This window comes from Salvelinus namaycush, chromosome 22, assembly GCF_016432855.1.
Source record: "Salvelinus namaycush isolate Seneca chromosome 22, SaNama_1.0, whole genome shotgun sequence".
NCBI lineage: Eukaryota > Metazoa > Chordata > Actinopteri > Salmoniformes > Salmonidae > Salvelinus > Salvelinus namaycush.
This window is the reverse complement of record NC_052328.1, coordinates 16,788,042-16,810,217: the sequence shown is the minus strand read 5'-3', so window position 1 is coordinate 16,810,217 and position 22,176 is coordinate 16,788,042. Positions and strand designations below refer to the sequence as shown.

The 22,176-nt window shown below is 44.0% G+C and overlaps 1 protein-coding gene across 1 annotated transcript in view; it reads right to left on the bottom strand.

Annotated features, from left to right (window-relative positions):
• Window positions 1–22,176, bottom strand: part of birc6 (baculoviral IAP repeat containing 6) — a 150,874-nt gene that overhangs the window by 112,956 nt on the left and 15,742 nt on the right. Inside the window, exons 8-26 of the mRNA XM_038960502.1 lie at window positions 21,896–22,062; window positions 21,712–21,770; window positions 20,112–21,605; window positions 14,823–14,972; window positions 14,303–14,528; window positions 13,827–13,987; window positions 8,460–8,591; window positions 8,142–8,273; window positions 7,769–7,935; window positions 7,264–7,397; window positions 6,906–7,067; window positions 4,742–4,873; window positions 4,526–4,623; window positions 4,245–4,392; window positions 3,943–4,076; window positions 3,675–3,821; window positions 3,351–3,538; window positions 1,301–1,600; window positions 958–1,057 (exon numbers count right to left, since the gene is read on the bottom strand). Of these exons, the coding sequence (XP_038816430.1) occupies window positions 958–1,057; window positions 1,301–1,600; window positions 3,351–3,538; window positions 3,675–3,821; window positions 3,943–4,076; window positions 4,245–4,392; window positions 4,526–4,623; window positions 4,742–4,873; window positions 6,906–7,067; window positions 7,264–7,397; window positions 7,769–7,935; window positions 8,142–8,273; window positions 8,460–8,591; window positions 13,827–13,987; window positions 14,303–14,528; window positions 14,823–14,972; window positions 20,112–21,605; window positions 21,712–21,770; window positions 21,896–22,062 (4,231 nt within the window). The remainder of the gene's footprint in view (window positions 1–957; window positions 1,058–1,300; window positions 1,601–3,350; window positions 3,539–3,674; window positions 3,822–3,942; window positions 4,077–4,244; window positions 4,393–4,525; window positions 4,624–4,741; window positions 4,874–6,905; window positions 7,068–7,263; window positions 7,398–7,768; window positions 7,936–8,141; window positions 8,274–8,459; window positions 8,592–13,826; window positions 13,988–14,302; window positions 14,529–14,822; window positions 14,973–20,111; window positions 21,606–21,711; window positions 21,771–21,895; window positions 22,063–22,176) is intronic.

Below are 22,176 nucleotides of genomic sequence, written 5' to 3'. Positions count from 1 at the left end.
CAAGCTTTAACTTCCTGACTGATGTCTTGAGATGTTGCTTCAATATATCGACATAATTTTCCTGCCTCATGATGCCTCATGATTTTGTGAAGTGTACCAGTCCCTCCTGCAGCAAAGCACCCCCACAACATGATGCTGCCACCCTCGTGCTTCACGGTTGGGATGGTGTTCTTCGGCTTGCAAGCATCCCCCTTCTTCCTCCAAGCATAACAACGGTAATTACGGCCAAACAGTTCTATTTTTGTTTCCTCAGACCAGAGGACATTTCTCCAAAAAGTATGATCTTTGTCTCCATGCGCAGTTGCAAACCGTAGTCTGGCTTTTTTAATGGCTGTTTTGGAGCAGTGGCTTCTTCCTTGCTGAGCGGCCTTTCAGGTTATGTCGATAAAGGACTCGTTTTACTGTGGATATAGATACTTTTGTACCCGTTTCCTCCAGCAAGTTCCTTTGCAGTTGTTCTGGGATTGATTTGCACTTTTCGCACCAAAGTACATTCATTTCTAGGAGACAGAACGCATTTCCTTCCTGAGCGGTATGACGGCTGCGTGGTCTCATGGTGTTTATACTTGTGCACTATTGTTTGTACAGATGAACGTGGTACCTTCAGGCATTTGGAAATTGCTCCAAAGGATGAACCAGACTTGCGGAGGTCTACAATTTTTTTCTGAGGTCTTGGCAGATTCCTTTTGATTTTCCCATGATGTCAAGCAAAGAGGCACTGAATTTGAAGATAGGCCTTGAAATATATCCACAGGTACACCTCCAATTGACTCAAGTGATGTCAATTAGCCTGTCAGAAGCTTCTAAAGCCATGACATCATTTCTGGAATATTCGGTATTCGAGAGATGTCAAACGAGCAGGTGTCCACATACTTTTGGTCAAGTAGTGTATACGCTCGAGTTTCATTTACAACTGTTGACCCAGGTAAAAAGGCACAAAAAGGTAACTGTACTTACCAGAGTGCATGCGCTCAATGATGATGGACTGCTGTGGAGGAGGCTGGAGGAAGTGAGAGGCTTGAGAGAGGGCCAACGCCAGACCGCTGCCCATGGGGTTCTGCAACAAACAGAGACGCTTTCCAGTCAAAACATATAGAATATAAAACTTCTTAATTTACATATTTTATTAATTGACAAAATGCAACAAAAGTCCCGTGGTGTTCATGTGAAAGCACAAACCTAACTGCTGTGCTTTGAGCTATTGGCATTTTAGTAATTTAGCAGACGCAACCTTTCGGTTACTGGCCCACACTCTTAAAACGCAAGGCTATCTGCCGTCGAAGAGTTGTTTGTGACTGACCGGCTTGGCTTTCTGGCTGTTCTTGTTGTGTGCGGCCAGGTTGACAGGCGGTGGGTCTATCATGGAGCCAGGGAAGAGCTGGGCCAGCTCCACACTGATGGCTGCCGACACCGCCTCGTTGGGAGGAGTAAGTGGTGGCGTCATGAACAGCGGGGTGGTCTTGGGCGTGGGGGGGATGACTTCAGAGGGATGGATGAAGAAGCCGGGGGCACTGGAAGGCACAGAGTTGTGGATGGGCCCCACGCCGGAGGCCGCAGCTGCTGAATTGGTCTGGTGCAACTTTGCCTCCAGCTTGGCCTTCTGTTCCGAACACAGACAGGATTACTACTTGGCTAAAACAGGCAAATATCACACTGATACATTGCATTCGGAAACTATTCAGACGGCTTCACTTTATACACATTTTATGTTAAAGACTTATTCTAAAATTAGTCAAATAAATAAAAATCCTCAATCTAAACACAACACCCCATAATGACAAAGTGAAAAGTTTTTTAAATTATTTTATTCAAAAATAAAACAAATATCTTCTTTACATAATTATTCAGACCCTTTGCTATGAGACTTGAAATTGAGCTCAGGTGCATCCTGTTCCCATTGATCATCCAACTTGATTGGAGTCCACCTGCGGTAAATTCAAATGATTGGACATGATTTGGCAGGGCACACACCTGTCTATATAAAGGTCCGACAGTTGACAGTGCATGTCAGAGTAAAAACCAAGCCATGCGGTCAAAGGAACTGGCCGTAAAGCTCTGAGACAGGATTGTGTTGAGCCACAGATCTGGGGAAGGGTACCAAAGCATTTCTGCACCATTGAAGGTCCCCAAGAATACAGTGGCCTCCATCATTCTTAATGATGCCAAACTGAGCAATCAGGGGAGAAGGGCCTTGGTCAGAGTGGGGACCAAGAACCCGATGGTCACTGACAGAGCTCCAGAGTTCCTCTGTGGAGATGGGAGAACCTTCCAGAAGGACAACCATCTCTGTACCACTCCACCAATCAGGCCTTTATGATGGCCAGACAGAAGCCACTCCTCAGTAAAAGGCACGACAGTCCGCTTGGAGTTTACCAAAAAGCACCGTACGGACTCTCAGACCATGAGAAACAAGATTCTCTGGTCTGATGAAACCAAGATTGAACACTTTGGCCTGAATGCCAAGCGTCACATCTGGAGGAAACCTGCCATCATCCCTAAGTTGAAGCATGGTGGTGGCAGCATCATGCTGTGGGGATGTTTTTCAGCGGCAGGGACTGGGAGACTAATCAGGATCGACAGAAAGATGAACGGAGAAAAGTACAGAGAGCACCTTGATGAAAACCTGCTCCAGAGCGCTCAGGACCTCAGACTGGGGCAAAGCTTCACCCTCCAACAGAACATCAACCCTATGCACACAGCCAAGACGACACAAGAGTGGCTTCGGGACAAGTATCAATGCCTTGTGTGGCCCAGCCAGAGCCTGGACTTGAACCCTATCAAACATCTCTGGAGAGACCTGAAAATAGCTGTGAAGCGACGCTCCCCATCCAACCTGACAGAGCTGACAGAGCTTGAGATGATCTGCAGAGAAGAATGGGAGAAACTCCCCAAATACAGGTGTGCCAAGCTTGTAGCGTCATACCCAAGACTCAAGGCTGTAATCGCTGCCAAAGGTGCTTAAACAAAGTACTGAGTAAAGGGTCTGAATACTTATGTAAAATGTCATTTTAGTTTTTTTTTTACAACATTTCTACAAACCTGTTTTTGATTTGTTATTTTGGGGTGTTGTGTATAGATTTATGAGGAGGGGAGGGGAGACAAAGTAATCCATTTTAGATTAAGGTTGTAACGTAACAAAATGTGGAAAAAGTCAAGGGGTCTGAATACTTTCCGAATGCACTGTACAAGAAGTCTGACATGATATTGGTGTTTGTGCATATAGTGACGGCTTGAATAAGAAGACGTGTGTATGTGCACCTGTGTGAGTACATAACATGCATGTCTGTGAATACGTGTATAGGGACATGTCTGTATGTAAGTTTGCCTGTATGGGTGCTAGAGTCCCTGACCTGTTGCTGTAGTTTGAACAGCTGCTGCTGTTTCTCCTGGAGCACCTGCAGCTGCTGCTCTGCAGACACCATGGCGTGGGACAGCGACTGCAGAGCCACCTGGGCTGCAGAGCTCAGCGCCGTAGACGCCTCGCCCACTGTGCCCGCCGACAGGCCACCCACCGCCGGGGTCACACCGAATGTGCTCACTGGGAGAAGAGGGCAAAGGTCAGGAGTAGAAATCAAAATCCCTGAGTAGGAACAGTGAAGATGTTTAATGTTCCATTTCACAAAGGGTCTGGACAAACCTTTACACAAGTAACAAGAAGCAGCTGAGGTAGGTACCTGTGAACATGCTTGCGTCGTCCCTCTCCACCCTGGTGCCGTCGCTGGTGGAGATACAGGTAAAGTGCAACGGCTCCACCTCCAGGAGCCCAGTGAGGGCCGTGAAGCTGCCCTCGGCCGCCGCACAGCTGCTTACCTTGCCGTTCCCTGCAATAGACACACACACAGGTTAAGTCACACACACACCAGAGTACAGCCCAGACCAAAATGAATCCATTGATGAAGGAATTGGATAGGTGTAAGCAATATGGTGAAATGTGGTGCAGACCTGAGAGAATTTCGGAAAGGTCAATCTCGTCTGACTGGACGCCGATGCTACTGTTGAAGGCATTCTTACAGGAGGAGCCGCTGACCTCCAGGTCAAAAAGCACTGGGTCGAATGGGGAACTGTACAGGCCGTATCTGGGGAGGAGACACACGGTACAGAGCATTATAATTCACAAAGAGTCAAGCTGGGTTCAACACAAACTAGTTTTTATGGTAGTCTTCTCGCAACATTACATTCGGTTATTTTTGGTTTCTTTAGGTCCTGAATGGGGTGTAAGGACACTAGAGGATGAAAAGGCCCACCTGGTCTGTAGCAAAGCCTCCAGGGGCGTGAGGCGGTCCTGCAGTTGCCGGGAGACAGTGGTGAGCAGAGAGGCACAGGCCGTGCTGCAGCCCGACAGGTCCTCATCCTTCACATAGTTAAGCAGCACAAAGTACCAGAACACCGACCCTGAGATAGAAAGAGAGACTTCGACACATGCCACTGCCTAGCAAAATCATGCACTTCCAAAACAATGCTGTTGATAATGCAGAAGCCTTCTACCCACGATTGTGTTATCAGGAAAAACATTATTTCTACTTACCACCTGTTGCTGCTGCAGGCAAGTAAGGCATATTGTCCAGCAGAGCATTCAGGAGATTCATGCCAAAGCCCTGCTGACTGGGCTCCCCTTTCCCATTACTGATGACATAACAGACAAAAACAAGTTACAAAATGTGCACACCTACTACATCACACAAGCATCAACAAGGAGTATGACAGAGTATGTGTCACAACATCCATGAAAAGCCCAACTCACCTAATACAAAGTGCAAGAAAGCGGGCGCATTTGTGGGCTATACTCCGTCCAGCCTCAAAAAAACACACCCGCACAATGTCGGTCAGCCGTTTCCTTGTTTTCATCAGCAGAGCCTCCTTTCCTTCTCTCAGGCTGGAAGGAAAAGAACCAACATGCCCAATAATGTTTGTACCATGTTTTGTGCTGGTACCATGTTGTGCTGCTGCCATGTTGTGTTGCTACCCTGCTGTGTTGTCGTCTTAGGTCTCTCTTTATGTAGTGTTGTGGTGTCTCTTCTCGTGATGTGTGTTCTGTCCTGTATTTTTAATCCCGGATCCATCCCCGCAGGAGGCCTTTTGCGTTTTTGTAGGCAGTCAATGTAAATAAGACTTTATTCTACATTGACTTGCGTGGTTAAATAAAAATTAAATATTAATATTAATAAACACAATTCAATAACATTATGGGTGAACATTTAAACAAAATTGTGATCATTAACGTTAAAAAAAATCCCTTGCCCCCCCCCCCCCACAAAATTTAAAATCACAGTTATCACAAAACATATTCTTTGCCATTAAAGCCTAACTAGACAATAGACTAAAAGGGCCTGGTGAACGTTGTGTATTTTAAATGAAATGGCAATACTTTGAGAAGTTAAATGTGAAGGTGGAGAAATGCAAACTTTGCGAGGTGGAATTGAGGTACAGTAATGGTAGTGCGGGGGCAACACGCAACCATCTGAAAGGGACATAAACCAGCAACAGCTGCATTGAGAATTCACATGGAATTGTATGTTTTTTGGGGGGGGGGGGGACCAATAAAAAAAATGGTTGTGTCACATCCCTGTCCGGGCCCTGTCCGGGGGTATCTTCGGATGGGGCCACAGTGTCTCCTGACCGCTCCTGTCTCAGCCTCCAGTATTTATGCTGCAGTAGTTTATGTGTCGGGGGGCTAGGGTCAGTTGGTTATACCTGGAGTACTTCTCCTGTCTTATCCAGTGTCCTGTGTGAATTTAAGTATGCTCTCTCTAATTCTCTCGTTCTCTCTTTCTTTCTCTCTGAGAACCTGAGCCCTAGGACCATACGTCAGGACTACCGGGCATGATGACTCCTTGCTGTCCCCAGTCCACCTGGCCTTGCTGCTGTTCCAGTTTCAACTGTTCTGCCTGCGGTTATGGAACCCCTACCTGTCCCAGACCTGCTGTTTTCAACTCTTAATGATCGGCTATGAAAAGCCAACTGACATTTATTCCTGATTATTATTTGACCATGCTTGTCACTTATGAACATTTTGAACATCTTGGCCATGTTCTGTTATAATCTCCACCCGGCACAGCCAGAAGAGGACTGGCCACCCCTCATAGCCTGGTTCCTCTCTAGGTTTCTTCCTAGGTTTTGGCCTTTCTAGGGAGTTTTTCCTAGCCACCGTGCTTCTACACCTGCATTGCTAGCTGTTTGGGGTTTTAGGCTGGGTTTCTGTACAGCACTTCGAGATATTAGCTGATGTACGAAGGGCTATATAAAATAAACTTGATTGATCCCTAGTGAAAATGTTGAGATATATCATGTGACCAAAAACAGTACAGTAATAATATCTAATCTCAGAAACATATACATGCGGTAAAGTAACAATGGAACACAGACCATGGTGGATAGTGCAAGGATGCCGTCATTGGCGGGCGTTCAAAAAATCTGGATATTTGTCAAATCCGACATGATTTATGTCTTCTAACAGGCCTACAATGTTATTAAAATCTGATTTGGATATATTTAGCTGTTCCCCGCTTCATAATATTTAGAAGATGTCCTTTTCGGGTTTAGAACTCCCGTTCGTATAATCAAATTGTATTTGTCACATGCGCCAAATACAACAGGTGTAGACCTAGTTAGCCATATAGAAAATCTGTGGTGGTAGTTGAAGCAGTTGATAAGTGTAATGCAGTTGATTGGTGACGACATGAACGATTGGGGTTGACATCCATACAAGCACTATACTCTGACTTGTACCCTTACAGTGTAAAACACAAATATCAACAGCCTAAATGTAGACAAATTTTGATGGCCGTCTCGATTATCCCCAGAGTGGTAATTCCATTGATCTCTTTACCGCATGTATAGAGCATCTCTGTATCCCTATGAATATCTCATCTCCTTCTTGCATCCCACATTCATCCTCTTAGGCCCACCTGCAGGGTCCGTTGGAGTACACTCCAGCCAACCAGCAGAGGCAGTCAAGGATGAGGCTCTGGGAGTGCTCTGTGCCAGGGCCCTCATCCGCCCCCTTACACAGCCCGTTCAAAAGCTTCTCATGGAAATCTGGAAACTGCAGCATGGCACAGCGCTGGACTCTGAAAAAGACAGGAGCAACATACATACAATTCAGTTAGTTATGTTTTACTACTATGATATAACGAGTATTGAAGTAACAAGACGCATGTCCGTTCTCAAACTGTGCAAGATGATGAAATAACGCATTTTATTAAGGTGTTGGGATTTTACAATAGTTCAGTGTTTTTCGTGAAACAACGGTACTAAGGACCGCACCTTTCTTTGGGTATGGAGGTCTTCTTAAACCTTCGGATTGTGACGGACACCTCCTGTAGCAGGTCGCAGCCGCGGAGGTTGTCAGGTTTCTTCGACTGAGCAGGAGAATCTGCTTTGGAAGTGGAGGCCTTTTCCTAAATGGGAGAGGAATTTTAAACACGGAAAACAGTACAGTGTTAGATCAGAGGTCCAAAGAGGGCTATTTTAAAATTGTAGAGCTGTAAACTAACAGAGAAAATGTCCTCCTTCAAGAATGGGACATTGCTGGTATGAGGAAGCCACATCCAATCAATTTGACACCTTCAACTTCTCACTGAGAACATGGCAATACCATTATTCTCCCACCAGATGGAGACAAAGGAGAAAGCTACAATCAAGGCCATCCATGCACTCAATTTACACAACTGTACAATCAGTCAAAAGTGCCTCGTGTGCAGCAGAGAAGGACTACTGAAATAAACTGATGTAAAATTGCATTTGTTTTCCAATGCTTTGCCCTCTGTACCTTCGTGGCTTGTGCCCTCTGCAGCAGGGTGGAGAGGGAATGGCCCTTGCTGCTCTGAGGCTTGGCAGCGGCCATCCTCACCACCGGCATGGGGCTCTCCTCCATGCCCTTGTCGCTCACCGCCTTGATGTGCACCAGGAACGAGCGGTACTTGCCCCCAGCCATGCCTGCAGGGAGGGGGACAAACCAGCAGAAAACATCTAACATACAATACGTACATTGCCAGGGGGGGAGGATTCAGATAAACAGCGGCATGCAGATCACCTTTCGCTCTCCAAGAAAAAGTTGGGAAGACACATACTGGAGGGACAAAAATGGCCAAGGTAAGATTTCTTCAATCTGACTCAATGTAAAAGTTTGCAGATATTGCTACCTTTGACCAGCTTGGGGCTGGTGAGGCTCAGCATCCCAGCATGGCCTGAGAGGTCCAGTCCACTGGCCAACCACACGGGACCACACAGGATATCCTCCTTATGGTCTTCTAAGAAGGTGCACAGCCTGGAGCCTGGAAGAGGAAGAGCAATGTTATGAAACCTCTGCTAGGCTGAGGAACCCCTCGGATTGCGGCTTCACCCTCCGAATCACTAGTAACACTAATCATCTACAATGTGGCAACCCAACACACAATAATCAAGTGTCAAACACTGACTGCGTCTATCAACCCTGGCTGCCTTTCCATGCAGCTTTCTACCTGATGTCTCTTCGATGTCCATGAACTGGATGTCGTCTGTAAAGTCGTGCAAAAGTGGCTGTCCATTCCTCTCCCCATTGGCATGGAGGACATGGGACAGGGGGAAGGAGATCTGTCTGTCAACTGCCGTCTCTGGAGAGAAAAGGAAAGAAAAAATCACATTTGAGACAGTAGGCATTGGCAAATAAGATATGTCAAGCATGATCATAAATGAAACAATCAATATTCCCCTGCACAAAGGCTAGTTATCTATGGCAGCCAGTCCTCTTCATTGCAGGTCTCCAGACAGCGACCCTTTGACTTGACTGTACGAGTTAAAAATGTTATTGTCGCACTGGTGCGATCTGCACATTCTACCTGGTCACAATCAAAACGTCATATTTTGGGGCGATTAAAACCATGAATCTGTCAAACAGCAAAGTGCATTATCTTCATGATTCCCGTAATAAAAAGTGCCCGCCCTGCCGCTGTGCCGACTGCTCAAAACAAGATGGACGCTGCATCCAAGTTGCTTTTTAATATGAATTCACGTTTACTGTATTGTACTATTAGTTTGAGTGTCTTGCTCTCTGCAAAACACTAGCTAGTTGGTCTTAAGAAGCTGGAATATGCCTAAAATAAAATTTGATTTGATTTGAAATAACACTAATTCCTAATGCTAATCGCCAACTAACAACTACTTATTTTCCACCATAATTTGCAAATAAATTCATTAAAAATCCTACAATGTGATTTTCTGGATTTTTTTTTCTCATTTTGTCTGTCATAGTTGAAGTGTACCTATGATGAAAATTACAGGCCTCTCATCTTTTTAAGTGGGAGACCTTGCACAATTGGTGGCTGACTAAATACTTTTTTGCCCCACTGTAGCTAATGCACTGAGCTAGGGCAAAGCAAAAGTTAACTAATACAAGATGCTAGATCAGCATGTTTTTAATTTAACTAGGCAAGTCAGTTAAGAATAAATTCTTATTTACAATGACGGCTTACCACGGCCAAACCCGGATGATGGGGGGCCAATTGTGCGCCGCACTATCGTACTCGTAATCACGGCAGGGTGTGATACAGCATGTTGTTTGTGCAACACTATGCTGAATCAAGAGAGCCTATAGTATATTCTAAAATCTTTGTATACAAGTAACATCTATTCTTATGTAATTAGGGTCCCCTGGAAAACACTGACCAACAATTTGGTTCCCACCAAATTTGAAGTGATATCAATCGCAACCATTTATCTTTCCAGTGAGGAAGAAATTGATGTCTTTTTGTATGGTGGAGTACGCAAAATAGGTCAATTTTGAGCATCTTTATCTCTTTAATGTCCTCAACTGGCAGCTTCATTAAATAGTTCCAGCAAAACAACAGTCTCAACGTCAACAGTGAAGAGGCGACTCCGGGATGCTGGCAGAGTTGCAAAGAAAAAGCCATCTCAGACTGGCCAATAAAAATAAACAATTAAGATGGACAAAAGAACAGACACTGGACAGAGGAACTCTGCCTAGAAGGCCAGCATCCCGGAGTTGCCGCTTCACGGTTGACGTTGAGACTGTTGTATTGCGGGTACTATTTAATGAAGCTGCCAGTTGAGGACTTGTGAGGCGTCGGTTTCTCAATCTAGACACTAATGTACTTGTCCTCTTGCTCAGTTGTGCACCGGGGCCTCCCACTCCTCTTTCTATTCTGGTTAGAGCCAGTTTGCGCTATTCTGTGAAGGGAGTAGTACACAGCGCTGTATGATATCTTCGGTTTCTTAGCAATTTCTCGCATGGAGTAGCCTTCATTTCTCAGAACAAGAATAGACTGACGAGTTTCAGAAAAAAGTTCTTTGTTTCTGGCCATTTTGAGCCTGTAATCGAAGCCACAAATGATGATGCTCCAGATACTCAACTAGTCTAAAAAAGGCCAGTTTTATTGCCTCTTTAATCTGAACAACAGTTTTCAGCTGTGCTAACAATTGCAAAAGGGTTTTCTAATGATCAATTAGCCTTTTAAAATCATAAACTTGGATTAGCTAACACAACGTGCCATTGGAACACAGGAGTGAAGGTTGCTGATAATGGGCCTCTGTACGCCTATGTAGATATTCCATTAAAAATCTGCCTTTTCCAGCTACAATAGTCATTTACAGCATTAACAATGTCTACACTGTATTTATGATCAATTTGATGTTATTTTAAAATTGACATTTTTTTTTGCTTTTCTTTCAAAAACAAGGACATTTCTGTGTGAGCCCAAACTTTTGAACGGTAGTGTACATGCAGAAAGCTGACACCCACCTCTCTTTAATACCAGTAGCCTAGTGGTTAAAGCATTGGGCCAGTAACCGAAAGGTTGCTGAATCGATTCCCAGAGCTGACAAGGTAGAAATCTGTTGTTTTGCCCCCGAGCAAGGCAGTTAACCCACTGTTCCCCGGGCGCCAAAGACGTGGATGTCTATTAAGGCAGCTCCCAGTACCTCTCTGATTCAGAGGTGTTTGGTTAAATGCGGAAGACACATCAGTTGTACAACTGACTAGGTATCCCCCTTTCCCTTAATAGCGAGGGACAAAGAGAGAGGGGCACAGTATAGGCAGGTCAGCCCCCATGCAGACCGAGTCAGAACTGTACTATAGGCCTATCTAGCGGCAATCAAAAGCTGTATCTCCCAATAAAATGCTGTATCTTGCAATTTCTTGGCTTCCCATATCTCGTAACTTCAGTAAAGCATGGCCTATCATCAATGAATAGGCAAGGGTATTGAGATGAGTGAGATTAAACACTTGGCTCTCACAGTCATACACAGTATCTGCGCATGTGCATGAGTTACCAGCGTGGTAGACAGGGCAACAACACAGAGAAGTCGAGCCTTGCGCTTCAACACTCTTAGTTGTTGCAGAAATTGACCCGCTAGCATTTCGCTACACCTGCAATAACATCTGCTAAATATGTGTATGTGACCAATAACATTTGATTTGACTGTAAAGTTTACTTTCTGCATATACCATTTTTTTCTTCTTCTTAACATTAAGGATTCCAGTTTCACACCCCAAGTCTAAGCGGATAGGTCCATTCTATTTCTGACTGAAATGACACCCACCCTGTATTCAACAACATGTTTTGTCTCAACCAATGGTGGGCATAACACAAAAACCTCAGATGGTGTAAAGTAGGGTCTAAGCTACAACATATGCGAATATGAAAATCTGAGTTAACAAGTTTAGATAATTGACCTTAAAAAAGGTAAAACATTTTTACAGTGTTAATAAAAAGGGTCCCTAACAGTCATTCTGATTCCCATGTAAAATATCATTTTCAGTGACTAACATATCACCCATAATATTTTGGGGGGATAAAATATATTTTTGGGGGTTTGAAAAATAACTCATGGCTAACTACCAGGAAGTTTGAGTGAGCAGGGAGCTTATAATCATGAGCTCGCCTTTACTGACAGCTCTTTGAAAGGTCTATGTCAAGAAACTTCGATGCAGTGAGCAGTAAAAATCAAGCATTTTTGGTGATACAAAGCAACTCAAACAATCAAATTGTATCGATGAAGTCAAAAAGCGTTTTATACATCTCCCATTTGGCAAGCCTCTTGTGATGTGGCGGATGTGTTGACATGACAAATGAGCCAGTTTTGAACGATCCCCCCCTTTTGTTCCATGCCAGCTGAAGACCTAGCTAGCCAGTAACTAGCTAACACCAGACACAGATGAAAGGGGAAACATCTAAGTATCTTTAAAATGTAAAGTTTACACTATTCATACTTGTTATTTGCTGACACCCTACAGTTAAATTTTTGCACCAGTAGATTAGCTACCGAGCTATATAATCTCGCCTCCAGAACCAAGTGTGTCACATGGTGAGGGGACTAGTAACTTTATGATCAAACTTTGTCAATGTAGAAGCATTAATTTTTAATACTTGGTTCATCATACTTTGATCTGTTTTTATTCAAATGACCATTAAACTTTTTCAATAAATTATAAAATAGATAACCCTGTTTGTAAACTTTTAAATGACATCAAATTGAACTGTTAATCTTTTCCAGTGATGAAGCCATGGATGTCTCATGGTAGGGTGGGGTATGTAAAATGGGTCAACATTAAGCACCTTTATCTCGTGAATGTTTTCACATTCAGGTAAAAATATATATTATTAAGACCGACTATTTTTTTTAAATTGGCCCACTATGTGCAAACGTATGGAAAGTTGTTTAAATCAAAAGGGATGCTGTCGAAAAGAGATTGAATTCAAATGGTTTTACCCTATATGTAATACTAGTGAACATAAAGATGAAGACAAATTCATCTCTACTGAACAAAAAAAAATACATCTACAAACTCTGGAGCCTAGGGACCTATAAAATAGGCAATGCACATGGAATCATGGAATCCAGACATTAAAACTGAATTCAACAATATTCAAAAATGTATAAGTTAGTAGGGAATTAACTAAATGTATTGAAAATTCATACTTTTGCCCAAACGTATCATAAGACATGAACAGAATGCATCAGTGATTCATATTTCCTGCAACTTTCTGAAGAGAATGAAAATTCCCCGTCTATGTGCGGTGTGCTTTGCGTAGCCGTTAGCGATGATGCTATTGAAAAGTATTCTGGTAGATGGAAAGGCTTTACCAAAAACCTTCTCAATTAAATGTTGACTACAAAGTAGCCTGTTTGCCTTACAGAATGATATCATGATTATTTGTATCAATCCAGGAGGTGTTTGTTTCGAAAATTGGCATCCCATGTGCGCCACAAAAAACTGCTAAACAGCTTCTTGCTAGGTGCACACTGGAATTACATCACACATTTTTCCCAGACCTCTCCTGGTGTGGTTTAAGCATTGTTGTGGACTTCAAGCAACCATTTTTTAGTTTTTCTATTAAAAAAGTGTGATTGTTTTTTTCTAGGTTTTTGCTCTCAAAGGAAAACAGAAACCTGGAAAAACAAAACTGAGAACGGAATTTGGGATAACACAAAACAGAACCCAGCAAAGAATAAAACTGATTTTATAGGGCCCTAGGAGCCCTATTTTGGAATAGAACAAAAATAGCCTAATTGTCAAACCAAAATTCATGACAATCGCTGGATTAACTTCTTAATTGAATACCATCTCAGTAGTCCAACACACTTCTTAATAGATCACTTTGACTGACTTTATAAGATTATTACTCCTATTTTTCTTATTGTGTGACCCTGTGAAAAATAGTTTTTCGGGTGCGACCAAATCATGGGCTGGTGCCACAAACTGAAAAGGTTTGTGGCACCAGCGCCACCAGGTGAAAATGTTACTCTGGAGTCCTGCATAGTCTATGCTCAAGATACTATATTTAAAACATTTGCCAAGGCAACAAAGAGATAGCGGTGAGTGACCTCACCGTTGACCTTGCCCAGACCTGGGGCCTTGTTCTTCAGCAGGGTGATCTGGATCTGAGGAATGTTAGTGATGTTGGCATTCATGACGAACTTGAAGTCCACGTGGCCCACCATGCAGGCCTTGGGAAGGACCAGTTCAAACACATGCTCGTCCCAGCTGGAGCTACAAACAACAAAGAAAGCATGGCCGCATTATTCACCTACTCAAATATTTCCTAAAATCAAGACATCCTAGGCTACTTTTTTTTTATAGGAGCATGTGAGATTGTTAACATACAAGTTAAAAAGGAACATGTAGCTGTGGTCCTCAATGAGGAATTTAAAGTGTGTGTATATTCCAAATGTACAGCCATTGTGATTGTTTATTAATAGTGTGACATTTGTGGATAGACTTACGAGAAATGACTCACTGACTGCACACACCCATAAGGATTCTACTCGCACCCATACCCACCCAGTGATACCCACACGTCCGTACCTGTCACTCTGCAGCTTCCAGGTGCGTGTGTGCTGGGCGGCGTCTCCATGGTGCTGCTGGTGCAAGTGCTGGGGGTGGCGACGCTGCTGCTGCTCCTGCTGCACCTCCACCCAGCAGGGCGGCACTGTGGCCGAGAAGCGCGGCGTCAGTGTTTCGAAGCGCGTCAGCTCCACCAGCAACGTTAGGTTCTCCACAGCCAACACTTGGTCCACCAGGAGGTCAACTCCTTAACGGGAGAATATTTTTTTAAAGGCCACAGGGATGTAAAGAACATATGAAACCGGAAAAAGTATTGTTGCCATTTCACAGTCTGTACAGTATAATGTTGTCAATCAGCATATGATTTCACTGGAAAGAGGGTTCCAATAAGCAATGACTAGTCAGTTATCAAAATCCATGAAATACATTTCATAGGTGTTCATAGTCAGCAAAGGTGAAATGAGGCAATAGGGCTGCACAGTTATTGAATGAGCAGAGAAGCAGCAGAGATGTGAAGTGTAAAGGGGTCTGTGTCTCCTACCTGTGATCCCTGGGCTCGAGGGATTGGAGGAGGGCTTCGTCCCCTCCAACAGCTGTTCAGCCCCTTTAGAAAGGGGGCCATCGACAAAAATGTCGCTGTCATCTACATCGTCACACACACCTCCAATTTGAAGGAAATGAAGTTCTCCACCTAGAAGGGGGGGTTAGATAACTGAAGTCAGACTTAACATTCTTAATGTGAAATGGATCCAAAGACTTCATAAATACATTTCTGCATATTTGTCATTTTAACACAATAACTGCTCTACCAAAGAAATTAATTTTCCCTTAAAATCACTCATCCCTGCTTGAAAACTAGGATGTGCACAGTTCTTCAAATATTCAAACAGACTTTGGTATTAGAATACATTTGAATATAATTTGTGAGAAAAATTAAGCCTATTTTAACACTGAAAAAGCTTTTTCTAAATTAAAATATCCATGTGACATTGTTACAAGGGTACACAGTTCCTTCAGAAATGATTCACAACCCTTTACTTTTCCACATTGTTGTTAAAGCCTGAATTTAAAATGGATTACATTTAGATTTGTCACTGGCCGACACACTACCCCATAAAGTCAAAGTGGAATTGTATTTTTTTTCTTCTTTTCTTTATAAATTAAAAAATTAAAGGCTGCAATGTCTTGAGTCATTAAATATTCAACCCCTTTGTTGAGTCATTAAATATTCAACCCCTTTGTCATGGCAAGCCTAAATAAATTAAAGAGTAAAAACCGTGCTTAACAAGTCACATAATAAATTGCATGGACTCACTCTGTGTGCAATAAGTGTTCTAACATGATTTTTGAATGACTACCTCATCTATGTACCCCACACATACAGATAACTGTGAGGTCCCTCAGTTGAACAATGCATTTTAAACACAGATTCAACCACAAAGACCAGGGAGGTTTTCCAATGCCTCACAAAAGGCACCTATTGGTAGAAGGCAACAAAAATAAAAAGCAGACATTGAATATCCCTTTGAGTATGGTGAAGTTATTAATTACACTTTGGATGGTGTATCAATACACCCAGTCACTACAAAGATACAGGCGTCCTTCCTAACTCAGTTGCCGGAGAGGAAGGGACAACTACAGAGTTTAATGGCTGTGATAGGAGAAAACTGAGGACGGATCAACAACATTGTAGTGGCGCCACAACAGTAACCTAATTTACAAAGTCAAAAGGAAGCCTGTACTAAATAAAAAAATATTCTAAAACATGCATCCTGTTTGCAACAAGGCAACAAGCAATTCACTTTTTGTCTTGAATACAAAGTATTGGATTTGCCCACAGCATATTACTGATTACCACCATATTTCTAAGCATAGTGATGGCTGCATCATGTTATAGGTATTGTTTTTTTTAAACTAGGCAAGTCAGTTAAGAACAAATTCTTATTTACAATGACGGCCTAGGAACAGTGGGTTAACTGCCTTGTTCAGGGGCAGAACGACAGATGTTTACCTTGTCAGCTCAGGCATTCGATCTAGCAACCTTTCAGTTACTAGCCCAACGTTGTAACCACTAGGCTACCTGGCGCACCAGTTTTTCAGGATTAAAAAAAAAATGGAATGGAGCTAAGCACAGGCAAAATCCGAGAGGAAAACCTGGTTCACTCAGCTATCCACCAGACACTGGGAGATGAATTCATCTTTCAGCAGGACAATAACCTAAAACACAGGGCCAAATCTACCATGAATGTTCCCGAGTGGCCTAGTTACAGTTTTTACTTAAATCTAATTGAAAATCTATGGCAAGACCTGAACATGGTTGTCTAGCAATGATCAACAACTAATTAGACAGAGCTTGAAGAATTTGAAAAGAATAATGGGCAAATGTTGCACAATCCAGGTGTGGAAAGCTCTTAGAGACTTACCCAGATAGACTCACAGCTGTAATTGCTGCCAAAGGTGCTTCTGCAAAGTATTAAGTCATTGAATACTTATGTAAATTAGATATTTCTGTATTTTATTTGTTTATACATTTGCAAAGATGAGTGAGGAAAAAAAGATTTAATCCATTTTGAATTCAGGCTGTAACAACAAAATGTGAAATAAGTCAAGGGGTCTGAATACTTTCCATGTCACTCTAAATTATTCATTACCTCGTACCCCTGCACATTCACTCTGTACTGGTACTACTTATATATAGCCTCTTTTTTATTGTTACTATTTCCTTTATTATTAATTGCTTTTTAATTCTGCACTGTTGAGAAGGGGCTCGTAAGTAAGCATTTCACTGGAAAGTCCACACCTGTTGTATTCAGCGCATGTGACTAATACATTTGGTAACTAGTGACGACCGGTAGCCTTCAAGTAGCTTGTAGTTTATGTTGGCCAAACCAAGTGGCAAAGTGACTCGATGTGTGTAAAAAGTTGAGTGAGAGTTCAATAATGCAATGCAATGCAATAAAAAAAAATGCTGAGGAGTAGGCTATAAAGTGTCGCACAGTATACCGAAACGTCTATACTTGATCCATACTAGAACATGAAAAAAAAGGTTCTGTAGTAGAATTTGTTACATTCAGTACTTCTGTCAAACAAGCCTCACATCGTGTACTACATTGAAAGTGCAGCTGAAATCCCCTAGCTCGAGTGCACAGTGGCTGCTCCACTCTTTTCTAGCTCTAGCCCAGGGATCATCAACTAGATTCAGCCAAGGGCCGATTCTTTTCTTGAGCAGATGGTCAGGGTGCCGTAACATAACTACAAATAATCTGTACAATGCAAACTGACAACAAGAAGCACAAACAGATATATTTTTAACCAAAACCATTTCAAACCTTGCTTAGGTTTGTATACAATCACATACAGGTGAAGTCGGAAGTTTACATACACTTAGGTTGGAGTCATTAAAACCCGTATTCAACAAATTCTTGTTAACAGACTTTCCAAAACTATAGTTTGTTAGGACATCTACTTTGTGCATGACAAGTAATTTTTCCAACAATTGTTGACAGATTATTTCACTGTATCACAATTCCAGTGGGTCAGAAGTTTACATACACTAAGTTGACTGTGCCTTTAATAAACAGCTTGGAAAATTCCAGAAATTATGTCATGGCTTTAGAAGCTTCTGATAGGCTAATTGACATCACTTGAGTAAATTGGAGGTGTACCCGTGGATGTATTTCAAGGCCTACCGTCAAACTCAGTGCCTCTTGGCTTGACATCATGGGAAAATCAAAAGAAATCAGCCAAGCCCTCAGAAAAATAATTGTAGACCTCCACAAGTCTAGTTCATCCTTGGGAGCAATTTCCAAATGCCTGAAGGTACCACATTCATCTGTACAAACAATAGTACGCAAATATAAACACCATGAGACCACGCAGCCGTCATTCCGCTCAGGAAGGAGACGCGTTCTGTCTCCTAGAGATGAACGTACTTTGGTGCGAAAAGTGCAAATCAATCCCAGAACAACAGCAAAGGACCTTGTGAAGATGCTGGAGGAAACAGGTACAAAAGTAACTACGGTATAGTAAAAGTTACCACAGTAAAACGAGTCCTATATCGGCATAACCCGAAAGGAAGAAGCCACTGCTCCAAAACCGCCATAAAAAAAGCCAGACTATAGTTTGCAACTGCACATGGGGACAAAGATCGTACTATTTGGAGAAATGTCCTCTGGTCTGATGAAACAAAAATAGAACTGTTTGGCCATAATGACCATCGTTATGTTTGTAGGAAAAAGGGGGAGGCTTGCAAGCCGAAGAACTCCATCCCAACCGTGAAGCACGGGGGTGGCAGGATCATGTTGTGGGGGTGCCTTGCTGCAGCAGGGACTGGTGCACTTCAAAATAGATGGCATCATAAGGCAGGACAATTATGTGGATATATTGAAGCAACATCTCAAGACATCAGTCAGGAAGTTAAAGCTTGGTCAGAAATGGGTCTTCCAAATGGACAATGAACCCAAGCATACTTCCAAAGTTGTGGCAAAATGGCTTAAGGACAACAAAGTCAAGGTATTGGAGTGGCCATCACAAAGCCCTGACCTCAATCCTGTAGAAAGTTTGTGGGCAAAACTGAAAAAGCATATGCGAGCAAGGAGGCCTACAAACCTGACTCAGTTACACCAGCTCTGTCAGGAGGAATGGGCCAAAATTCACTCAATTTACTGTGGAAAGCTTGTGGGAGGCTACCCAGAACATTTGAACCAAGTTCAACAATTTAAATGCAATGCTACCAAATACTAATTGAGTGCATGTAAACTTCTGACCCACTGGGAATGTGATGAAAGAAATTAAATCTGAAATAAATCACTCTACTCTTATTCTAACTGACCTAAAACAGGGACTTTTTAATAGGATTAAATGCCAGGAATTGTGAAAAACTGGTGTTTAAATGTATTTGGCTAAGGTGTATGTAAACTTCCAACTTCAACTGCATCTCTCTATTATGCTTAGGAATACTTTGAAACAGATTTTCAAAATTAAAATCATTTGGAGCTGACTTGCTGGGTTTTTTACAGTCTTATGACCAAATTATTAGATTGTTTGAAAAAAAATCAACCGCAGGCCAAATTCATGCTAGCTCCACACTCACGCTGCACAGTAGTTAAGATACTTGAATAATGCAACACGCCATGTAGAAATTTTGAAACTACTAATTACTGTTCGCAAAACATTACATTAGCTTCCAGCTTTGTAGGCTAACTTCCTTGCCACCTTTCAGCTGAAGCTAACATCAATTCACTACCCTAGTACTTGCAAACCATAACGCAAAGTTAGTTACAAGCTAGCCTTGGCTACTGCATCTCTCTCTACCTCCCTCCGTCTGCAGACTTCAATCTCACACACACAGGCTCCGCTGAAGCAATAGCACACCAGCCTCTCTCTCGCACAGCAGTGCTCAGGTTAAAAATCAAGTAACAACAAAAATAATAACATTTAGAATATACAGATATTCTACAAAAATTCATGATACTATTCCAATAGTGAAATTATTTAAAACCCCCATTTGTTTCTTTTTCTACTTTCGATGAATGCCAGCCTGCAGCACAGACTGTAAAACAGCTGGTGGACCAGGCCACACAAGTGTTCAAAAACAAACCTGACTCCCTAGAACACATTACCCCCTCCAGGCCTTGCTCACATGTCAGACACACACACACACGCACATAGCGTTGCAGGTCATATTTTTTCATTGTTGTATCATATATAGTAATCACTTATCCAGGCGTTGGCAGATTATTACAATGATGGTGCAGATGATGTTGTACTATTAAAACCTGGGGAATCTAAGTAATGCCATTTCTGCCCTAGACTCTGAGTCAGTCCTCACCTTTAGTGCAAGCGCACAGGCGGTCAGTCCCGGAGCAGTAGGTGACAGAGACGAAAGGGTCAATCGCATTCACCGTCCCATCCGTCTTGGGCGGCTCCACTTTGGCCAGGACCTCCAAAGTGGAAAGGTCTAGGATCATGATGTACCCTGCCTGAGTGGTGACCACCAGGTGGCCCAGTCCGGCCACGTCTGCCTGCTTCACCTTGGTGCTGCTGGTACCAGTCCCTGGCCCACACCCAGACCCATGGCCGCAGCCAGTGCCATTTTTAAGCCCACGCTGAGGTTTCTCCTCGGGGGCCTCCTCGCTGTCGTCTTCCCTCCCGTCCAACACGTCTGGCGGGAGCAGGATGAGGGAGGTGACGGCGTCCCGGGGGTCTCTGATGTGCTGCACCTTGACAGGCTCCTCCTCCAGAGTGACAATGCGGGTGGAGTAGTTGAGCTTGTAGAGGGCCAGGTAGCCTCCACCCCCACAGCCTCCCAGGGCCCTGGACGGCTGTTGCTGCTGCTGGTCAGGCGGGGGCAGGATGAGTGGGGTCTGAGGGGGCGAGGCGGAGGCGAGGGCTTCGTGTCCGTTGGCCAGTGTGGGCAGGGGCTGCAGCTCTCCCTTGCGGCGGCTGCAGAGGGCTGAGTGGAGGCGGTTGAGGTTGTTGAGGACCTCCACCTGGTTGATGGCACTGAGAGACTCCACAGAGCAGGGCTGTAGCCCCACCAGCAGGTGCACACCGTCTGAGCAGGGCGTGATGGAGTCCACGTAGAGGTTCTCCTCCTCCAGCTGCTTGGGCAGCCGCAAACACTGCACCAGGGCTCCCGGCCGCGGCGCAAGCGAGCTCCACTTGTCCCCGTCCAGGGTGGCTAAGTTGGCGGCAGCGTCTGCAAACTGCTGGATGTAGGTGATGGGCGGGTCCTGGAGCAGCAGCTGCTCGTGGGTGTCAAACTCCATCTCGATAATCTGCGGCACGGAGAAGCCCTCCTCGTGCAGCCCCTTGCTCATCAGATTGTTCATCTGGGCAAACACCTTGCCCGACGACTTCTCCTCCGACTCCTTGAAGCTGTAGAGCAAGAGCACGGGCATAGTCCTGCGCACAGTGGGCGCGGCCGAGTTGGGCGAGCCCAGCTCCAAGGGAGGGAGGTTACAGGTCTCTATCTCCATGGGGCCCTGGTCAGGCACAACATGGGGAGGCTCGGGGCCCTGAGTCCTGAGGGGGCCGTCCATGGAGCGGCGGGAGGAGGGGAGTGGGGCAGCAAGGTAACTGAGCAGGCCTCCAGCCAGCAGGCAGGGGAAAGGAATGTTGTGGTGCTCTTGGGGCTTCTCCTTGGCCTTGTCGGCCTTGGCCTGGGCCAGGGAAGGGTTGGCACCCAGCTCCTCCAGGTCCTTGACTGTGTCCTCCAACACGCTGGCCACAACCTCCCACTGGAGCTTCTCTGGCTGCTGCAGGACGCTGAGCGCTGTTACGCCCAGGCTCACCTCCATGCTCTCCCTCTGGGACGGGTGGCCTGGGAACAGGAAAGACACAAATAAATGCGATAGGCCATCTTATGGATACCTAGAAAGTAGTCTACGGACCGAAAGAGTAAGAAGATTTGAAGAGTGGCTTCATACCCGTCACTGACTCTGATCTGGAATGCTCTTCACTGTCAGAGTCCTCCAACTGGTCATCACTGGCAGAGAAACAAAGGAAAAGAGGTCCTAACAGATTTCCTTTTTTTACACATACACTTAACACACAACTCCATTTAAACTTTCATTGACTAGGTGTGCATCGAGTAAGTATGTCCAGTAGTACCTGTCCCCCTCTAGTTTTGGTATGTCTGAGCAGCTTGAGGAGTCCTCTAGCCAGGCTAAGGTGGGCCTCCTGGACTCCTGGGTCCCCAGGGCCTGCTCGCTCCCAGACAGTATCAGCTGTCGCAGGATCGCCGGGTCGTAGGGGTTGATTTCAAATTTCAAGTGCACCTGAGGGGAAAGAAATCATGAATCATCAAATCAAACATCAGAAATAACAACAGGCACAGAGATACATGTATTATTTATTCATGACTTCATAAGTTTTATGTATGTCAATAAAGT